This window comes from Budorcas taxicolor, chromosome 2 (assembly GCF_023091745.1).
Source record: "Budorcas taxicolor isolate Tak-1 chromosome 2, Takin1.1, whole genome shotgun sequence".
Taxonomy (NCBI): domain Eukaryota; kingdom Metazoa; phylum Chordata; class Mammalia; order Artiodactyla; family Bovidae; genus Budorcas; species Budorcas taxicolor.
In genome coordinates this window covers 123957520-123981243 of record NC_068911.1, presented here as the reverse complement: position 1 = coordinate 123981243, position 23724 = coordinate 123957520, and the positions used below count along the sequence as shown (strand labels likewise).

At 34.2% G+C, this 23724-nt stretch overlaps 1 protein-coding gene across 1 annotated transcript in view; it reads right to left on the bottom strand.

Annotated features, from left to right (window-relative positions):
• Positions 1-23724, bottom strand: part of GLS (glutaminase) — an 87450-nt gene that overhangs the window by 33226 nt on the left and 30500 nt on the right. The window contains exons 7-13 of the mRNA XM_052659462.1: positions 21941-21999; positions 14326-14358; positions 14183-14241; positions 10184-10250; positions 9581-9631; positions 6902-7078; positions 776-907 (exon numbers count right to left, since the gene is read on the bottom strand). Coding sequence (XP_052515422.1) covers positions 776-907; positions 6902-7078; positions 9581-9631; positions 10184-10250; positions 14183-14241; positions 14326-14358; positions 21941-21999 — 578 coding nt within the window. The remainder of the gene's footprint in view (positions 1-775; positions 908-6901; positions 7079-9580; positions 9632-10183; positions 10251-14182; positions 14242-14325; positions 14359-21940; positions 22000-23724) is intronic.

Below are 23724 nucleotides of genomic sequence, written 5' to 3'. Positions count from 1 at the left end.
TAAAGCCGCATGATGTATCAAGAAGACCAAAGTCAAAATGAGAAGACAGGGACTACAGGTATTTGAAAATTTACTACCATAACCTTAGGGCTCAGGCACTCAAAATGCGTAACTTTGATTTTCTGTAAAATGGGCATTATAATAATAGGCCACATGAATAGTTATTCTATCAAATAACTATAGCACCACAAAAATATAAAGAAATACTATGGTTACAGTGTATTTTAATCTATAAGGACTCCAATGTCATTCTCTAGTTTTTGTAAAATATTAAAAAAACTGAAAAATAAACTGGTATTTTAAATGGGAAGATCTGCAGAAAAAATTACAATACTCAGTGCAGACTCTAGGAATTAGTAAATGTAAATAAAACCAGAATATAAAGATACTGAACTAGTTAACAGTAGTAGTAATTTTAAATTGCATTATTTATTTCCTTAAAAAAAAAAAGACAATCTTTCACTTATGGTGAGGGCTAAATGACTCCTCTAAGTTTAATGTCTTTTGCTGAGCTTTTAGAAACTGAAAACTAATTACAACCATGAAATTAAAACTTAAGCATCAAACAAATTTGTAATTTGTGAGGATGATTATATGGGAGCTGTCTGGTAAAGGCAATTTAAAGCTCCTTTGCAAACACTAACATGGCTATTCAGTAACTGACAGACTGGCAGTGAGAATGCAAACAGTCAAACTATGGAAATGAGTAATAAAGTAGAACCATCAGATGGCTCAACTTACATGATCACTATTTTCATTAAGAAAATATGCTTACATGACAGAAGTGAATTCCCTTAACACTGTTGCCCATCTTGTCCAGAGGAGGAGACCAGCACATCATGCCCATGACATTGGGGACAACTAAAAGAATGCCACCAGCAACTCCAGATTTTGCAGGAAGACCAACCTGAAAACAGTTTGAAAAAATAGACACTTATATTAACATTTTAAAATAAGAAAAGTTATATCCAACAATAAGGGAACTGGTTAAAATATTACCGTGTATTTCCATACAGTAGCATTCCAACATTAAAACGCAGATAAGTATTAGATTGGTGCAAAAGTAATTGCAGTTTTGCATTGTTGAACTCTGCCATTTGATATTGGAACATTCTTAAATGTGGTAATGCTGTACATCATGTTAATGCACATTTCTTGCTTTATGGTTTTTTTTGTTGTTAATGACTTACAGCATGCATGTGTGCCAAGTCATTTCAGTCACGTCCGACTCTTTGCCACCCCAGGGACTGCAGGAACCATCAGGCTCCTCTGTCCATGGAATTCTCCAGGCAGGAATACTGGAGTAGATTGCCATGCCCTCTTCCAAGGTATCTTCCCAACCCAGGGACTGAACACACACATTTCCTGTGGCTCCTATATGGCAGGCAAATTCTTTACCACTGAGTCACCAGGGAAGCCCCAATGACTTATTACTTGCTGTTTATTTTAGACAGGGGAAATCACATTAGACAAAAAGCAAATTTCAGTGATTTTCTTATCCAAGTTCAAAATCGGTTGCAAATCAAAGGCGACAACGCACAACACTAACAACACATTTGGCCCAGGAACTGCTAAAGAATGTACAGTATGGTGGTGGTTTAGGCAGTTTTGCAAAGGAGATGAGAGCTCTGAGGATGAGGGAGCACAGTAGCTGGCCATCAGAAATAGACAATGACCAACTGAGAGCAGGGTGACAATATACAGCCTTGACATACTCCTTTTCCTATTTGGAACCAGTCTATATTGTTCCATGTCCAGTTCTAACTGGTGCTTCCTGACCTGCATACAAATTTCTCAAGAGGCAGGTCAGGTAGTCTGGAATTCCCATCTCTTTCAGAATTTTCCACAGTTTATTGTGATCCACACAGTCAAAAGCTTTGGCATAGTCAATAAAGCAGAAATAGATGTTTTACTGGAACTCTCTTGCTTTTTTGATGATCGTTGGCAATTTGATCTCTGGTTCCTCTGCCTTTTCTAAAACCAGCTTGAACATCTGGAAGTATTGCTGAAGTCTGGCTTGGAGAATTTTGAGCATTACTTTACAAGCGTGAGATGAGTGCAACTGTGCGGTAGCTTGAGCATTCTTTGGCATTGCCTTTCTTAGGGACTGGAATGAAAACTGCCCTTTTCCAGTCCTGTGGCCATTGCTGAGTTTTCCAGATTTGCTGGCATATTGAGAGCAGCACTTTCATAGCATCATCTTTTAGAATTTGAAATAGCCTGACTAGAATTCCATCACCTCCATTAGCTTTGTTGGAAGTGATGCTTCCTAAGGCCAACTTGACTTTGCATTCCAGGATGTCTGGCTCTAGGTGAGTAATCACACCATCGTGATTATCTGGGTCGTGAAGATCTTTTTGGTACAGTTCTTCTGTGAATTCTTGCCACCTCTTCTTAATATCTTCTGCCTCTGTTAGGTCCATACCATTTCTGCCCTTTATTGAGCCCATCTTTGCATGAAATGTTCCCTTGGTATCTCTAATTTTCTTGAGGAGATCTCTACTCTTTCCCATTCTATTGTTTTCCTTTACTTCTTTGCACTGATCACTGAGGAAGGCTTTCTTACCTCTCTCTCCTTGCTATTCTTTGGAACTTTGCATTCAAATGTGTATATCTTTCCTTTTCTCCTTTGTTTTCCACTTCTTTTCTTTTCACAGCTATTTGTAAGGCCTCCTCAGACAGCCATTTTGCTTTTTTGCATTTCTTTTTCTTGGGGATGGTCTTCATCCCTGTCTCCTGTAATATACCAAGAACCTCCATTCATAGTTCATCAGGCACTCTATCAGATATAGTCTCTTAAATTTATCTCTCAATTCTAAACAGGAAAAGGAGTACGTCAAGGCTGAATATCGTCACCCTGCTTATTTAACTTATATGTAGAGTACTTCACGAGAAATGCTGGGTTGGATGAAGCATAAGCTGGAATCAAGATTGCCGGGAGAAATATCAATAACTTCAGATATGCAGATGACACTACCTTTATGGCAGAAAGTGAAGAACTAAAGAGCCTCTTGATGAAAGTCAAAAAGGACAGTGAAAAAGTTGGCTTAAAGCTCAACATTCAGAAAACTAAGTTCATGACATCCGGTCCCATCACTTCATGGCAAATAGATAGGAAAACAGTGGAAACAGTGTCAGACTTTATTTTTTGGGGCTCCGAAATCATTGCAGGTGGTGACTGCAGCAATGAAATTAAAAGATGCTTACTCCTTGGAAGAAAAGTTATGAGCAACCTAGACAGCATACTAAAAAGCAGAGACATTACTTTGCCAACAAAGGTCTATCGGTCAAGGCTATGGTTTTTCCAGTAGTCATGTATGGATGTGACAGTTGGACTATAAAGAAAGCTGAGCATCGAAAAATTGATGCTTTTGAACTGTGTTTTGGAGAAGACTCTTGAGAGAGTCCCTTGGACTGCAAGGAAATCTAACTAGTCCATTCTAAAGGAAATCAGTCCTGAGCATTCACTGGAAGGACTATGTTGAAGCTGAAACTCCAATACTTCGGCCACCTAATGCAAAGAGCTGTCTCATTTAATTGACCCTGATGTTGGGAAAGACTGAAGGCAGGAACAAAAGGGACAACAGAGGATGAGATGGTTCGATGGCATTACCAACTCAATGGACATGAATTTGGATAAACTCTGGGAGTCCATGATGGACAGGAAGGCATGGCATGCTGCAGTCCATGGGGTTGCAAAGAGTTGGGCACAACTGAGTGACTGAATTGAACCGAGAGCAATCATCAAAGCTGATCCTCATAGCTACACGAGAAGTTGCCCAAGAACTCAACGTTGACCATTCTATGGAATTCGCCATTTGAAGCAAATTGGAAAAGTAAAAAATGTGTCTTAAGTGGGTGCCTCATGAACTCATCAAAAATCAAAAAAATCGCTGTTTTGAAGTGTCATCTTCTCATTCTATGCAACAACAGTGAATCATTTATTGATTGGATTTTGACATGAAACGAAAAGTGGATTGTATATAACAACCTGCGACAACAGCTCAGTGGTTGGACTGAGAGAAGCTCCAAAACACTTCCCAAAGCCAACCTTGCACCACAAAAAGGGCACGGTCACTGTTTGGTGGTCTTGTGCGAACCCTGGTGAAATCAATATAACTGAGAAGTATGCTCAGTAAATGGATGAGAAGCACTGAAAACTGCAATGCCTGCAGCCAGCACTGGTCAACAGAAAGGGCCCAATTTTCCATGACAATGCCTGACTATATGTTGTACAACCAAGGCTTCAAATTTGAACGAAATGGGTTACAAAATCTCGCCTCATCCGCCATATTTACCTGACCCTCGCCAATAGACTACCACTCCTTCAAGCATCTCATTGACTTTTTGCAGGGAAAACACTTCCACAACCAGCAGGAAGCAGAAAATGCTCTCCAAATGTTCATCAAATCCCAACGCATGGATTTTTACACTACAGGAATAAACTTATTTTTCACTGGCAAAAATGTGTTGATTGTAATGGTTCCTACTTTGATTAATAAAGATGTGTTTCAGCCTAATTATAACAATGTAAAATTCAGGGTCCAAAACCACAATTACATTTGTACCAACCTAATATTTACCAATACGTCTGTAATATAGTAAATGAAAAGACAGTTACAAAATACTTGGGATATATTTAAATATGGAAAAAAAATTTGAAAGATATAATCTAAGGAATTTAACTTGTGGACACATTCACATTTTTACTCTTTTTGGCTATATTTTCTAATTGTTCTACAGTAAACATGTATTGCTTTTAAGTATAAGTTATTTTCAAAAAATACTTCATGACTAAAACAACGAGAAATAATCTCTTCCAAGATGACTCTCTGTGGTATACTGGCAGAGAAATTCTAAAGAATAGAGATAAGATGGTACTAATTCAAATTAATCCTCTTCAAAACATTTAAGTTTACATTATGTAAAATTTGACACCAACTATGATACAAGACAAAATTACTGTCATCAGGACAGTGGTTTTACTAATGGTTTATTAACAATTCGGACCTCTTACTAGAAGTAATCTTGCACAAAAGTAGCAAAACAAAATAATTACCTGAATGGAACCTACTAATTTACAGCAAATACCAGGGACAATGGAAGAGATGTAGTAAGCAAAATCAATACTCTGACAAACTACATGAAAAATGATCCAGTTTTTTTTCATTTAAAAATAAGAAAACAGAGGTAGGTTAAGGGGGAGGGTATAGATTTTTAAAAAAATAATAGAGACACAACAATCACAATGTATGGATAGCCCTTATTTGTATTCAAGTGAAATAAACTATGGAATGATTTTCAAGATCATCCAGATAATCTGAACATTGACTAAACTTTTAGTACAGTTGATTTACAATGTTATTTTCTGCTGTACAGCAAAGCGATTCAATTATAAATATACATATTCTTTCTCATATTCTTTTCTATTATTGACTAAATATTTTCATAATATTAAAGGTTAAAATCCTTTTTAGGTTTTTATAGGTAATAATGTTGCTGTGGATTTTTTTGAGTCCTTATCATTTAGAATTACATACTTAACTATGAAAAGGGTAGGGGAAGTAGGTGTAATAAAGATGAAATAAGACTGCTCATGTATTGATAATTACTGAAGTTGAGTGCCAGGTACACTTATTTTTTATTAAAGAATAGTCAATTTATAATGTTGTGTTAGTTTCAGGTATACAACAAATTGTTAAAGATATACATATAGTAAGGCCCTTACATACAAACCTTCAAGTTGCAAGCTTTCAAAGATGTGAATGTGCATTTGATTCCAGCAAGGAGCCAGAACCAGTGTCATCAACGTCAAACGTGAGTGAAATTATAGTTTGCCCTCTATCTCCTACTGCCAATAATCCTTCAGCTCTACCATTTCCCACCTCCTCCAATCAGTAACTCTTCTTGCCTGTTCACTCTACACCAGCCCCTGTATGCTAGCTGTTGTACTGTACTACTACACTTTAAGGTATTGGACTGTAAGAGTAAAAATGTTTTACTTTGTTTTTTATGTATTATTTGTATGAGAAATATTATAAACCTATTATAGTACAGTACTATATAGCCAAATGTGTTACTTGGGTACCTACGCTATCTCTGTTGCACTCACAAATTTGCTCTTGGAACAGAACTTGTTCATATGTAGGGGACTTACTGTGTGTGTCTGTGTGTGTATATATTTCTGATTCTTTTTCCTTATACGTTATTATAAAATATTGAGTATAGTTCTCTGTACTATACAGTAAATAGGTCCTGTGTCTGTGTGGCTATTTCTCTATTCTGAAAACAATTTCACTTGTATCTTTTTTTTTAAGATTCTATACAAAAGTGGTATCATATGATAATGCACCAATTTTTCTATGCTTAACATTTTCAAAATAAAATTTTAGGGCATTACAACTTGATATAGAATGAAATAAGAGAAGTCTCTAACATTTCACAAGTGGCAAATGCACAACAGAGCTCAAAGGAATATATTTTTAAGTTTTAACTTGAATACACTTTAAATCCTTTAAAACACTTATGGTTGTAAACAAAGATGCCGAACACCACAGTTATGCATGCACTCTTTCTGAACTTAAAGAATTCCTGAGGTACCTAGTCACCACAATATTAAATACTAGTAACTAAAAGTAAAGTCTGTACTAAGCTTCTACAGTGAAATGCCGTAAAATAAAAGTGAAAAGTACCTATAGATTAAACTTCAAGTTCTTAAGAACATGTCATAGACTGCTTAACTCTATTTTTTACTAATTCTGTAACAAATTAACCTTGAGAACAAGCCTCTCTCTCTAAAATTAATGGACAGCTCTAGAAGCAAAGTTCAAACTGCATCTTAAAAAGAAGCTAGTCTAGACTAGTTTCCTGCCAGAGAAATTAAGATCAAACAATTACTTACATGGAAAGCAAACTGCCCTGAGAAATCATACATGCCACAGGAATGCATCAAACTGAGTGTATTTCGAACTGCTTCAGGACTCAGTACTCTTTCACCAGTGATTGGGCAGAAGCCACCATTAGCCAGTGTTGCTGCCATCACACTAGCTGACTCACAAGTTACTTCAATGGAGCACAGCTAAAAGAAAGAAAAAAATAAATTCTAAAAATTTAGACTCATTATTTTAGTACAGTTGACCTCTAAGACAATCTATTTTATCTAGTATTTCATAGAGATCTGAAATCCTTTTTCCAAAGGGATAATCTGATGTCATTACACAAAGATTTAAATATGAACAATGTTCCAGCCCCTTTAACGTTTCTCCTAATTCACCAGTTATTCAGTCTTTCAATGGCAGAGCTAGGATAGGAAGAGCCAGACCTTTAGCACTAAGAACTGTAAATTGTCTCATGTGTGATATTCAAGCTTGTTTAAATATTAATGCTTTCTGTAGGATATATAAATATAACTATTTTTAACTCAACAGGGAAAAAAAGGATGACCTATTTTTAAAATAAAGCAACATATATCAGTATTATGATAGTTAGCATCTACATGAAAAATTGTTACTTTAAGGAAAAAAAAGTCTGACATCTTGCCTATAATAAAGCTCAGTATTCTCACATGGCAACACATAAAGGACTACAGGAAAAAGAATCTAAGTTCTAGCCTGAATGCTCTGTGTGCCTAAACCAAATCTGTTGCTTTTACACTGTTTAGTAACATTTAAATAGCTGTTTGATATTGACTATGATTCCTGGATATGGTATAATGAATTAAAAAAAGCAAAGTCCAAGCACACTGTAGGGTAAAATTTTTGCATTCCAATATAATCAAAATAATGGAAATAGTTTACCACACCAAATCCAAATTTACCCATAAAACTAAAACAATAAATAAATGCTGCTTTAATTTCATTAACAGCAACCAAAACTGAGGCGAAAGTGGAAGAGAAAGAGAAGATAGGAAGAAGAAAAGACTGAGCTCTCAACTTACAATATTCCTACTCATAATTCAAGATCTATCAGAGGCACAAAAGGGTTTGGAAATAGCAATAAGGGAAACTAATGAATTGCAATGAATCAGAGAACTGATTAGGGGCCACTTTTTGACTGGTTTTTACTTTTGCCTCATTATATTAAAACCCCTTCTCTATTTCTCCAAAACTACTGAATCTACCTGTAACACAGACCCACACAGCAAACTTATAGTAAAGGTGATTTAATAATGAAAAGCTTTCTAAAAGAAAAAAATATTTGAACTCAAATGACCAATTCCTAATTTATAATTAGCATTAATGGAAATTTTGTTTGTCATAAGGTGATACTTCCAATTTGACAAAACCCAATTTAAGAGTACTCTCCTGGTACCCTGACAGATGTTCAGTTAGATGCAGTCCTTGTCCAAAAGAGCAATTAAATTTTCCATGGCTGTCTCCTGATTTGTGCCCTGAAGTATGAAATTTCACAGTAGATTACTAGTACCTAAGCTGTAACAGTCAAATATGTGTAACAAAGGAAAAGAAACTTTAACATCTGGAAGAAATCCATACAGGCTAGGGAAAAAATAAGGGCCACTGGATAAACATGACACTGAACTCAATATAACATGTTATAGCCGCAAAGAAACTTCACATACATCTTATGAACTCATCCATGTAATGGAGGAAATTAGATCAAGCTTATGCCACAGATAATGAAACCAGGGTTCAGCAGCTGAAACTAAGTCACATGGCTAAAAAGTGGCCAGGTTAGATTTTGATTTTCTGTTGACAGTCTGGATTCCCAAGTCATAGTTCTTCACACTGGGCAGGTGACAAGCTGAGACTTGGATTTCTATCAAGATCTACATTATCAACTTTCCTTACTTGTTTTTTAAGATTACTAAAAGGTTAAAATTAAAGAAGCTTAAAAAGTAAAGCCAGGCAAATGTTAGGTGACACAGAAATTAACAATAATTAGTTACTATGTAGCTACTAAGTACACTACAAACTCATTAGAAACACCAATGGATCACTTCTTGGCTAAGATCAAGTATAGAAGTACCAATGGTATTAAATCTGTAAGAATGAACTGAAAACATGACAGGAGGTAAAGGATTCCTTCTTCTAAGGAAGACTATCTTAACTTCAATTCTATACCACGGAAGATACGTAAACGGTCCTCTCCCCCATGAATATGGAAAGCTACTTTAACTTATTAGAAAATCCACTATGTGACACTGTAGAAATGAACTACACAAACTGAGAATATGCCACTTTAGAATGCTGAATGTCAACTTTTCGATAAAGAAACAAGTAACTCTTTCAAAGAAAAATTTAAAACTAAGAAAACAGTGCTCAGTTTATAAGAAAAAGAAGCAATTGCTGGAGCTGTACATTAGTTTTCATACTCCTTAAATGTAACGTTTTTATAGAAAAAAACATTTCCCTGTTACATTCTGAGATACTACAGGCATAAGATTGCATTTAACAAGGACTTTTTTTCTAAAGTTAATGGGAAATGACTTTCTCTCAGCCTAGAGCCAAGATTTCAGAGACATCTCTATTCTGCAAAATGTGACATATTATATACATATATACATAGTGGATATATACATATCTGCTTATATACATAGTTCATACAGTTAAAAGTAAGTTACCTGGAAATAGAAGTCCAATATACCAACCATGTCTGTGCCTTCTGGGAAACACTGAAAAAATAAATGGGCAATTGAAAACACAGGCACACAGGAAAAAAATGCACACAAACAAGATACATGGAGATTAAATTTAAAATATACACACATTTCATTCTAATTGAGAACAAAATAGGACACAATCTATAAAAGAGTACAAACACAAAATAATGAAGAATAAATCAAAATAATATCACATATATATTTCAAGATACTAGTTTAACTGACAATAATAAATTGATTCATTATTCATGAACCAAATTACTGGCCCAGACACTTAAAATTTAAAAATCAAGTATAACCGACAACAGTCAAGGGTTATACTTTTGAAAAATAAACCAATCCTTATGCAAAATCTGCATTAATGTAACTAGACAAATATTTGAATGGTACCAAATACAACCTGCTTGAATAATATTAATACTTTGATAGTATTAATTCAAGAGTGGTTTGCAAAACCTTCTGCATGTTAGTTATAGGTGGTTATTTGAAAGCTATTATTTTTAGTATACATCTCTATTTTATTAAATGAAAGAGTAATCTGAAAAAGAAACAAAATTCAAAAACCTTTTTTTCCTTTAAGTAATATCCTATTGCAAAATTTCGATCTCCACTTTCTCTTTCAGACTGAAACCTAGAAGAAAAAAAAACACATTTGCTCTATTTATATACATACCCTCTGTAAAAGCATGATTGTTCTGTAGGTTAATCTGTATAGCAAAGTGCAGTATAAAGAACACTGACCCTTAGAAAGAGTCAAGGCTGCTGGGTTCTAGTCCCAGTTCTGTCAACAGGGCAGCTATGTGGCCTTGGACATGTCATTTAAGTAATAATTCTTTCTGCATTAATTTTCCCAGCTGTAAAAGAACTGAAATGAACTAGGCCCTTTCTAGTCTTCATATTTTGTGACTTAAGAAGCTAATTTTTAAATTACCAAATATTCAATTATAAAAATTTACTATTAGTATCTTCTGGCTCCCCTAAAGGAACAGTAGTCAATTTCAACTGAGGGAATCTATGGAAATTTAACTAAGAGAGACACATGAATTGGGCCTAACAGCATTTGCTGGATTAACAAATATCTGGGCAGTCTGGGCAGTGGCAAATAATACAGTATGAACAAAGTTATAAAAGACAGGACTTCACTGAAGGATGCAAGCATTCTGATGTGTCTGGGAAACAGTTTCATGGAGAAGAGTGGAAAAATACCAAACCAACAAAGGAGACTAAACCCAAATTATCAAGATTCAGTTCAGTTCAGTCGCTCAGCTGTGTCTGACTCTTTGCGACCCCATGAATTGCAGCATGCCAGGCTTCCCTGTCCATCACCACCTCCTGGAGTCCACCCAAACCCATGTCCATTGAGTCAGTGATGCCATCCAACCATCTCATCCTCTGTCGTCCCCTTCTCCGCCTGCCCTCAATCTTTCCCAGCATCAGGGTCTTTTAAATGAGTCAGCTCTTCGCATGAGGTGGCCAAAGTATTGCAGTTTCAGCTTCAACATCAGTCCTTCTAATGAACACCCAGGACTGATCTCCTTTAGGATGGACTGGTTGGATCTCCTTGCAGTCCAAGGGACTCTCAAAAGTCTTTTCCAACACCACAGTTCAAAAGCATCAATTCTTTAGCATTCAGCTTTCTTTATAGTCCAACTCTCACATCCATACATGACCACTGGAAAAACCATAGCCTTGACTAGACGGACCTTTGTTGGCAAAGTAATGTCTCTGCTTTTGAATATGCTGTCTAGGTCGGTCATAACTTTCCTTCCAAGAGGTAAGCGTCTTTTAATATCAAAATTGATAAATGCTAAAAAGTGCAATGGCTCCTGATTGCCTACAAAATGAAAGCCTGAATGCTTTCAAGTTACCTTATCAGGTCTACATTTTAGAAGGACAATTCTGCTATCAGTTTGGGAAAGGAGAAAAAGAAAGGGGAATGATTTATTAGGAGACTACTGTTAACGAGAGCTACAGGAGCTCTTAACTAGGCAGTTGATGATAGGAGTGGAAGGAGAGGTACGATCAAATGTAAGAGCACTTGGGCAATCTTCCAACCAAATGGGAAGAGGAAAAACAGGGTAAAGTCTGGTACAAATCCTAGATTTCTAGCACAGTCTACAGAAAGGATGGCAATATCAACTGACATGGGGATCCCTAGAGAACACAGCAGTTTGGGAAGTACCACGTTTGTCTGTGGTACATTTGAAAGCTCAACCTCGAAGAGTTCAGAAGGCTGCTGCTTAAAGAGCAACTGTATGTGATATTCTTATTACTGATCAGGGGTGGACAGCTCCTTCTAACTGCGTATCTGAATATTTCCATGGTCAGAAAAACAATGCTGGATATGACCAAGTTCTTGGAAATGAACGTGTCAACTTGCCATACTTGGCGACTAACTATATTCAGGAATGATCGAAGTGCCTAACACATAGTTCTGTTCATCAAACATTGTACCAGGTACTTACTATCCACTAGGTAACAGGAATACAGAAATGATTTGGAAGACACTCTATCCAGGAATTAAGGAGGTCAAAGTCTAATGGCAATGATGAGGCAAAGAGAGAGAGAATCGTAAAATAAGTTCAATAAAATACAGTAATATGAGAGCACAGAAGAAAGGTGAGATGAGATTAATAAAAAAACTCCCTGGGAAAGACACTCAGCTGATGAATAAAAGTTGGTAAGACAGACAACATGAAATACAAAGCAACATCTAGTTTAGTTTTCATGCCAAAAATGTTTAAGCCTTGTCTAATCACTAGGAAACAATCCTATTCAAAATGGGGAATGCCAATGGGCCAGATCTGGTCCATGCTTTTATAAATAAAGTTTTTTGAAACAAATCCTCACAGTGTTTATTGCTTGCCTTCCTACTAAAACAGTAGAGCTGAGTAGTTGCAACAGAGACCGTATGGCCCACAAATACAAAATATTTACTATCTAGTCCTCCTTCACAGAAAAAGTTAATTTATGTTCCATTGAGAAGACAAAAAAAAAAAAAAAGCCACTTAATAAAATTTTAAAAAGCAAGGGTCTAGGTTAGGAGGACTGTTCCATTTTAAAAAGACAAAAAACTACCTCACATATATGTATATTTATATCAACATTCAAAAAATGAAGATCATGGCATCTGGTCCCATCACTTCACGGGAAATAGATGGGGAAACAGTGGAAACAGGGTCAGACTTTATTTTTTTGGGCTCCAAAATCACTGCAGATGGTGACTGCAGCCATGAAATTAAAAGACGCTTACTCCTTGGAAGAAAAGTTATGACCAACCTAGATAGTATATTCAAAAGCAGAGACATTACTTTGCCGACTAAGGTCTGGCTAGTCAAGGCTATGGTTTTTCCTGTGGTCATGTATGGATGTGAGAGTTGGACTGTGAAGAAGGCTGAGCGCCGAAGAATTGATGCTTTTGAGCTGTGGTGTCGGAGAAGACTCTTGAGAGTCCCTTGGACTGCAAGGAGATCCAACCAGTCCATTCTGAAGGAGATCAACCCTGGGATTTCTTTGGAAGGAATGATGCTAAAGCTAAAGCTCCAGTACTTTGGCCACCTCATGCGAAGAGCTGACTCATTGGAAAAGACTCTGATGCTGGGAGGAATTGGGGGTAGGAGGAGAAGGGGACGACCGAGGATGAGATGGCTAGATGGCATCACGGACTCAATGGACGTGAGTCTGAGTGAACTCCGGGAGATGGTGATGGACAGGGAGGCCTGGAGTGCTGCAATTCATGGGGTCACAAAGAGTCGGACACGACTGAGAGACTGAACTGAACTGACACATATGTGTGTGAAGAGATGCACACTTGTTTTAAACTGTCCATCTAAGGAGAGAAACAGGTTGAGAAAAAAGCAAATGAGACAAAATATGGATCAGAAAATATAAGTGAATGATGTCCAGATTTTCACTATTTGTTGTTTCAACTTTTCTATAGATTTCTCAATTACAAAATAAAATGTTGGGGCAAAAATCAAGTTAGCCAGGCACAGAGAGATTACAAGAGGGAAGATAAGCATTACAGGCAAATAAAAAATCGAGAAAGTGCCAGTCAGTTGACATAAATTAAGGGTCTCTTCTAATTATATGCTTTCTCACAAGAATTCTATAAAAAGTAGTTAAAGGTATTTTAAGTGTTCTCCCTCAGGTGATTTAGAAATCACACATTTCTCTCTAATGACCAAATTCTAAGTAAGTATTTGTTCACTGATGTGTGTTTGTGTGTATGCGTGCTAAGCTCCTTCAGCCATGTCCGACTCTTTGCAACCCTATGGACTGTAGCCCGCCAAGCTCCTCTGTCCATGGGACTCTCCAGGCAAGAATAATGGGTTGCCATGCCCTCCTCCACGGGATTTTCCCAACCCAGGGATTGAACCCGCATCTCTTATGTCTTCTGCATTGGCAGGAGGATTCTTTACCATCTGAGCTACCAGGGAACACACTGAAGTATAAATACATTAAGTCAGAAAAGAGTATTTAAAATAAATTCTGTGGCCTAGATTTTAAAAATTTCATGAGATCTAACCTATCACAAAAGCCTAAATCAAAAACCAGACTCACGTTGCATTACTGAATCCAACATATTCATTACCAGCCATCTTATTCAAAAACTGCATTACCTATAAACCAAAATGAGAAACTATTAGTAATCAAAAAACAAAACAGAGAATGTAGCATGAAAACTGAGTCTATATTATACTTACATAGTCAAATTTTTCAGCATTATTCACTCCTTGCTGCAAAGAAATGAGACATAAATGTTAATATAGACTCCATCACAGTTAAGCTTTTAAGTGAATATTATATTAAAATTCCAAACTGCTATCTTTATAATTAATATTCTGTGCATTAGTACTTTTAAATCTAGGTAATATTCATAAGGTAATTTAATATTTATATAAACTTTTTTTTAACATGTCCCTACATTAATACCTGCATGTTGAGAATGGATCTGAATTACAAAGGGAATGCTTTATTTTAAGTATAACTTCCCAACCCAAAGTTACAGAATTTTCAATACAAGTTCCTCAAATCCCCTTATCTTTCATAATACCATAATCTGCTAGAATGTATGTTATTATTTGATTTCACATTTAAAAAAGACTTAAAATAAAGTTTCACCCTTAGCAAAGAATTAAGCATATATATATTATGGTTTTCATTAAGAACAACCTACTTATATTTCTAAAATATAAGTAGAAATACTTGTATTTCTTAAACCTTAAGCCAGTATTAAGAGTTAGAAAATAAGTTATGTTGCAAAACTAATCTTTTACAATGCTAGTATATGTATACATTCTGGGTACACTTTACTAATGTAGAGAGATGCTACCTTTAATATCTCACTTGTTATAGCAATACTTGAACTAAAAAAATCTATTTCATAGTCTAAAAAAATTAGCTAAATTTGTGTTTAGCATTATGCCAATTCAAAGAATGGAGGATGTATTGTTTCATCACTTCTATATCTGACAAGTTAGCTGCTACTGCAAATGTCAATAGGAAAAATCTATGTAACGTAGATCAGTTCAAGTAGCCAAATGGTTTCGTTTTACCTCGGCGAAGTTTACAAAGCAGTAAGTTGTAGATCTGAAATCAAACGTATTAATTGGTGATATGCACCCAAAAGAAACAATACATCTCTAATTTTTAAAACAAGTTTAAAATGAAGTAATTTAACAACTAAATTTGAAAACTGGAAAATTTTAACTTTGCCATCAAAAAACCCAAAACAATACAATTTAAACTTTTATTACAAGGGGATGGGGGGAAGTACCAGAGTATTATTTAATTGACTAAGGCCAGGTTCATTCTCCACTGTACAAGTGGATTAGGATGTGGCTGATAATCTGAAAACTTAACAAATCAACTTATTTAAGAAAGAATGTGCAATCACATATACAAATCAGTAGCTGGAAAGACCACCACACTATTTCTTCAAAATCAGGAATTAACAAAGCTTAAACAAGCTAAGGATAATATAGTTACAGCGATACTGTAATCACTATCTATGTATTTCCTCTAAAGTGTCCTTTGACACATTATAAGTTTTGTTTCTTTATAATACACCAGAAATCAAAATGTAGAAATGTAACTCCAAAGCTGTTCAATGAAAAATAATTAAAAGAAGAAATTACCAACTTCATTGAACTGTTGCAGTTGTCAAAATATTCCATAGATCCTAATGCTGTAAAATATGTAACAACATTTAAACCACAAAAACCTTTTCAACCTTTGAAAAAGCACAAAAAACAACTCTTTTGGAAAAAATTGTCAGCATTTGCATTGGGATGTCACATGGATAATTACTGGTTATACAATTAATCAATGTAAAATAAACAAATTATATTGAACTATCATTCTCTGACCTAAACTGTACTTTCTTTGTTTAGCTGTCATGTTTAATTTTTAAAAAAACAAACACTGTCTCAACTCTTGACTACAGTCATGTTCTTGATCTACTTTGCAGCTTACTAAACTAATGTACAATTAGGTTTTACTTCTATGCTATTTTTCAGAAACAACTGGTATTTTTAAGAAGCAACTGATATTTGTCAATGTCTATCATCATATAACATTTTGGGTAAACTATCTGAAATGTTTTGGCAGATTATGTAAACAGGCAAAATATCTAAATGATTGTGTTGACTCAAGAAATCTCTACTCAAAACTTCCCCATTTAATCATAAAAATACTTGATTAATGTTTCTTTTTATTATTTACCTAGAAATAGCATTTAAGTTGATAAGATGTATTTGCCCTGTCATCTCTTGTAAAGGTTTCATGTACCCCAGGGATATATGGAATCTAGTAATCATTATGTCATTCTAATTTTGAAAACTTTACAGTATAAAGTTTATTTGCACAGTTGTTAGAAAAAAACACACATACACATACCAAATAACCTAGAGTAAATCCTACCCCTGTACCATCCCGCCAAAGCACAACAAACTGTTTAAAAAAAAAAATCATTTCTCCAGTAGCGGGATACAGTGGGGTGAAGAAACAAATGTTATGAAAATTAAAGCCAGGAATGGGTGGATGGCAGCTGGTTAAACTATTGTTTATTTTGTGTTCTGTTTGAAATTTTTCATATAAAGGAAAAATGTTTATTTGTTAATAATTCTCCACAATAATTACAAAACTGTTCCTTTAGAATATTTTTTAAATAGTAACTGATTGTTAATTAGTTCATATAACAGTGGATATTTTACTTGTTAGAATAAAAAGTTTAATTCTCTTATTTTGAATTTTTATAGATGTAAAAGTTGAGAAATCTTGCTGACAACAGATGAGTAGACGGAAATCAGAAAGGTTTTAACAATGTCATTCAATCCTTTGCACATCTATATCATTACACACAAAGGTCACACAGTAAAATATATCTTCAAAAATTACACTTAATGTTCTTATTAACTAACAACTTGATCAGATCCTCTTCCCTTTTGCTGAAACCAAACACTGGAAACAACCTGGTATATAAGATTTGTTCCCAGTCATTATAGTGATTACACTAATTCACATCAGCAATACCATAACTACAGTCTTTCAAAATGTTCTCTTCTGATGGTGACCAAGAAGTTTTTACAATCTGAGGCAGTGTACCGCAGTAAAATTTGGGACCTGAAAAATATGCCTTTCTTTTGGAAAATGTGGGGAAAACTGGACCAAAGACAGATTAATTTTAAGAAAAGGCACAAAAGGAAACAGACTTGGAAACTGATGGTTTTAGTATCAATGCCCCTTTATATCTTGGAAAAATATTCCCATGCCCAAGGACATGTTTATTTCAGTGTGAAGTCACTGTACAAGCATTATTAGATAAATATCTTTGTTATATACAGTAGGAAAACATAAAAAAGATACACTGAACAAAATACATTTACCAAAACATCTAATCCATTTACCCCAAGACTTTGAAAATGCAAGCCATGTGGTTTGAAAAGGTTAGTAATCAGACCCTGAGATCAGAAAATTTTTTGATAAATGTACCTATCAAGTTAAAGAATTTACATTCCATTGAGGAAAACTTTTATGAATAAAGATTTAATAAAGAAGTTTTAACACTGGCCATTAAAATTTGATAAAGTGTTTTAACACTGGCTATTAAAAGAACTAATATAAATATATTAGAGTAGTTTTATAACCTGTTTTTGCAATATACTCATTAACTGAATCATGTACTATATTTCACAATACAGGTGAAATATCACTAAAAACAGGGACATGTGCCAATAAATTTAATATTACTCATTTAAAGTCAACACATTAATCACAATTTTGTAAATCAACTGATTCATTCATGAAGTACGGAGGTATAGAAGCCAATTGAAAATTAAATCGAAAAGGAAAAAAGACACAGAAGAAAAAGGCAAAAAGAGGTAACTAAAAATGATTTTATAAAACATTTAGCTTAATCTAGCCAAAGAAAATGCTTTAAAGTTAAATAATAGGTGGAGGATTAATATAGATTACATGTAAAAAATACTGTTCTAAATCTAGTACTTCCATGGATTAACCCTAAAGTAACAGAAAAGTGAATTATATTAACACCAATTACCAACCCCAAGCGTATCTATTGATATAAACATGAAGCAAATATAAGTCAATTACAATCCTTTCTTATTAATGTTACCAAGTTCAAGGCATCGTCCATTGCACCCCAGAGTCACAAACTGCCTCCCGTGTAACAAGTGATGCTCAACATGACTAAACTGAACATTCCATACATACTAACTAAATTTGCCTTGATTTTTTTATGGAGCATGATTAATTAAAAAAAAAAAAAGACAGGAAAAAACCTCCAAAATTTTAAACTCAAAAATACTCTGGACTAAAAAAAAAAAAAGAGAAATCAAGTTATTCAAATGACAAAAACCAGAAACTACCAGTAGAACTGAGGTACAAACATATAAGACAATGCAATTTACCCTTTACCTTTAAAATAAAAAAGCAGAAGTGCGATAATTTTAATACATTGCCCTAATTTTCCCACCCAGCCATCAAATTATTACAAGATCTTAACTTTCAAACTGAAACTGAGATTAAAAAATAATGTAAGGATACTGCTGTTTCTTCCAGAACAACTGTGCTTTCAAATTTATTTTTATTGTTTCCTTTAAGTCAAACAACCACATTATCATTATCATCAAATATAACAAACTGCATCAAAAAGTATTCCTGTAAGTTTAGTAGCTACCACAGAGAGAAAGAGGTTAGCACCTTCATGGTTTTTTAAATTATGTGCATTTTAAGTACAAAAATGACATTTTCTTTTATGAAGGTATTTACCTATATAGCTTTGTTTAAAATTTTAAATATTGGAGTTTTCCTACAAGTTTAGTAGTTAAGAATTTATGCAACAGGTTCCTTCTGTCCAAATCCTCCTTTTTTCCACAATCTGCTAATCCTTTTGAACATCTGCTCTGCCTCTTCCCCCATTTCCTGAGGATCACCACCAATCCTACAAGGAAAAAATATCAATACTACAAAATTATGAAATAAAGAGTCTTACTAAAGACTCTACTAATTTATGTGTTTGGGGGCAGGGGGATAACATGAAGAAAATATTTTAATAGCACCATAATAAAGTCTTGAATTTTGAAAGAAAGAATAACCTTAAGGTCATCAGTTAAAAAACAAAATTCACATTGAGTAGCCACTGTATAAGAGCCACACTTCAGGTACTCAAAGTGTAAGCTCCTTGATAAGAGGCCTAGTTCCTTACAGATAACAAGCACTGACTAATGTCCAAAGAATGACTATACACACTCACTAAAAATGAGACTGACTTCTAATTCAGTAAACTGGTATCTTCTGTATAAGTGAAATAAGGAAAATAATATTTCTCAACTTTTTAGACAATCTAATTATGCCAGGTAAAGACGAAGATGTCATCAAGAAAACAGCAAACAGTTACATTAAAAATGGCAGAGTGAATTTGAATGAACAGCAAACAGAAAATCAGGAGATTTAGCTTAAGCCAAGTCCACTGCTGTTAGAACCTATCAAGTCTATTTCCTCATTTTACCTATTTAGTAAGAGGGCTGAGCTTGAAAACCCCTTCAGCTATGGTTTTATTACTTGAGCTTCAACTACCAATTCATAAATATTATGTGATCATATAATCTGCAGAGATCATAGACAGGTGTTTATAAAAGTTTTGACTTCTTTTTTAAAAAGAGTCCAAGAAAAGTATTATATTCTGGGACAATTTTATATAGAGGTATGTCAAGCTTACCCCTCCAAGATTTAGATGAACTTCATTAAAAAAATAAATAAATAAATAAAACTTGTGAAAACACCATCTAAAAATAAAACAAAAAAATTCAAAGAAAGTGACCTTAAATATGAACCATACCCCAAAGCTTCATTTCCAACTCTGTCAGTAAATTTTCCTAAATTTAAAATTTCTGATCAATTTGTAAAGACAAGATGACTCAGTTAAATGCACAGTTACATACAACCACACTTATGCTGTGTATGTGTGTTTTTTGAACTGTTTCTCAATACTTATATTAATGTGGCTCAATACATAATTTATGGCATGTGATTGAACATGGTAAGTGAAACTTATAAAGTAATGATGTGGTATGACCAGACATGCATTTCTCACATGCAGCATTTCAGTGTAGTATATTAAGCCCATGAATCATTAAACAAAAGATGTTTAACTGCATGCAGTTAAGCAAGACTGCTATTAATCATTTACGTATGTCCTTTCTTGAAAATACTATTGGTGTGCTATGTTAATCTCTCTCCAGTGTAAAAGTTCTTAAACTGAGATCCAGGGTCAGCTTCAAAGGGTCTGTGAACTCCCTACGGTTCATATAAAATCATGGTACGTGAACATTTTTTCTGGAAGGCCCAAACAAGGGTTACAACCATTCTAGTGGTTTTCTCATTAACCACTAATGCATACCTTTTATTATCATAACTTTCCTTACTTCTAATTTAAGTTACATGTTCAAATCTGAACAGTTATTAATGCAACTTTTCTCTCACTGTAGTATTTTATTGTAAGGGTGCATTTACTGGTGTATACCTCACATTGTACTGGAAGCTACCTGAAGGCATGACTATGCCTATCATATACTCATAACTTTTTATAATAAACATAGTTTCGTTCATCTCAAACTGACAACGCTATTAAACAGCAACAAATAACTAGAGGTTATAATGGGCAAACTGAAAATTTTCATAGCCTAAAATTACTTACATTAAAAAATAATACTTGGCTATATAATATCTACGTCACTGGAGTTAGAAGGATTAAATGGCCAGTACTTACGAAGCATTTGCTCCAAAATAACAACATATACATTCTTAAGATACTACTCTTCTATTTTAAAGGCTTTCCCTCATGATTAACAACAATAAATTCATGAGAGTTAAGAGAATTTATAGCATACAAACTAAATGAAATTTTATTAATTGGGCCAAGGGTATAACTTATATTCAAACACTCCTTGAGTAACCAAGGTATCTCATATTCAGAAATGCATCTACAAAGCCATACAGCTATGTTATCTTCAACCATGGAATAGATATGCCCAGATTTACTGAAGAAAGTATATAAATGTTGCAAACACAAATGAAACATAATTGAATATAAATGAAACTTATAATTAGAAATTAAAAACCTAAGCAGTATCACAAAATAGAACCATTTTCAAATACTTATTTCAATACAACATTAGTATTTCCAATTATTAAGGCAAACTAGACACTTAACAAGAAAACATACAGTGTAAACAAGCCAAAGAGTAGGAAAAATAAAATAACTTAATAATTGGAATAAATCTTGTTTACGATTCAAGTAAAACAAATGAAACAAGTTCAAATGAAAATTGTGATTACAGTTCATGAAAGTCAAGGACTTGCGAATATTCAAGGGTAAATGTACTTTGTCTTTAACACAAAGTACCAGAACATTTGTCCCTACATATGCTGATGACAAACATCAAACAGTAACATGCTGTTAATTCTGTTTACATCTGTTCATTCTAGAAGAGCCAAAAAGAGAAAGAAAAAAATATTAAAATTTTAAGAAGAAAAACTGTGACTACTGTTCAACAGAAACGTCTTTTTGAATTTCTGCCAGATCTTCAGGTCAAGAGTAAGTGTCAGAATTTATAATGAGTCATCTGTTTTCAGTTTTGCCCTTGAAATTACATCATTTATTTTGAAATAAATAAAAATTCTAACCTTATACCGTAAGATTAACACCAAAAGAAAACTTTTCACAGTTCTACATAAGGTTCATATTTATGCCTTAGTATTTAAAAATATTACTAGATTAAAACATCAACAGTCTACCTTTATTAATGAAGTCACAACAATTGCTCCAGCATTTACCATAGGATTGTGTGGTTTATCTGAAAAATATAAAAGCAACAGAATTATGTTAAGCACCTGATACCACTTTCTGTGATGCAGTTACTTCCCATGAACATACACCTATTTTCTTTATATAAGCCACTATTATAATTCTTTTTGGGGGTGGGAGGTAGAAAGTAGAAGAATGCAATTAAGTCTTTACACATCAAACCAGTAATACACTTCTCAAAAGCTACTATAATTATACAGGCAAACAAAGATTCAGATACAGAAAGACAGTGAATAGTGGTATAAGAGCACATTCAAATTTCCTAACTATGCCATTTACTACCTATTTGATCCTGGGCAAGTAACTGAATTTCACTGTGCCTCAATTCTCCCATCTCTAAACAGCACCAATATCTCAGCAAATCATAGTACTTGAATGAATTAAAACACATGAAATGTTCTGGCACATCACTAAGCAATCAAATAGTATTACTATTAAAAAATCACCTTGGAAAAAGCCTATCTAGTGTGGACCCAATTTTCCTTTTAGAAAGTATTTTACTTTCTTATTTATGTGTATATATATGTACATGCTCAGTCAGTCAGTCATGTCCCAACTCTGCGACCCCATGAACTGCAGCCCACTAGTCTCCTCTGTCCATGGGGATCCTCCAGGTAAGAATACTGGAGTGGGCTACCATTTTCTTCTCCACATACACATGCAGAAAAAGAAAACACCAACAAGTAATACATATAGGATAAAAAGATTACAGGGTATTTAAGTTGTATTGTCCATGCTTTCTATATTTCCTGATAATAAGGAAGTATTTTGTATAATTAAAAAATTACTTAAAATTTAACTTCACCCAAAATCCTACCTCTTCTAATTCTTTCAACAAAGAGAATTTCAAAGTCTCAGCTGATTATATTGTCATTTACAGTACAGCACAAATGCCAAACAGGGGCACTAGAAACATTTATTTGAAAGCATAATTCCTAATCTATCTGTTTGTGGTAGTAACTTACTTCTCTGGGAACAAGATCCTATCTAATTTAACAAACCTAGCAGAGTTCGTAAGTTATTGCTACATTATTTGTCTCCTTGAATTTTAAGCAAGTTATCTCCTGTGAGATAAGTCTAGAGCTAAACAAGGAAATTCTCAACTGTTGAAGATTTCTGTATAACCCAGGAATTCCAGTCTCACTATATAACCAAGAAAAATAAAAACTTATGTGTACACAAATATTCTCAGCAGTATTATTGGTAATAGTTAAAAAACCTGAAAAATAACCCACAACTCAAACATCCTGCCAAATGATGAATGGGTAAACAAAATGTGTTATTATCCATACAATGGAATATTATTCAGCAATTAAAAATGAAGTACTGACATATGCCCAACATGAAAGCACCTTAAAAACATATGCTAAAAAAAGTAAAATATGCCAGTCATAAAAGACCAAATATAAGGATTCCATGTACGTAGAACGTACAGAATAGGCAAACCCATAGAGACAGCAAGTAGATTACTAGTTTCGAGGCACAGAAGAGAAATAGAGATTGACTACTAATGGGCACAGGGTATCATTTGGGGTGATAAGCATCCCACGATTGGTTGTTGTCATGACTATACAACTCTATGAATATACTAAAAGTCATTAAATAGTACATTTTGAATGAGTAAATTATGTGGTAGGTGAATTCTATTTCAATAAAACTGTTGAAAATGTTTAAATTAAAAAATAATGAGAAAAAATTGGGTAACTTATCAGTA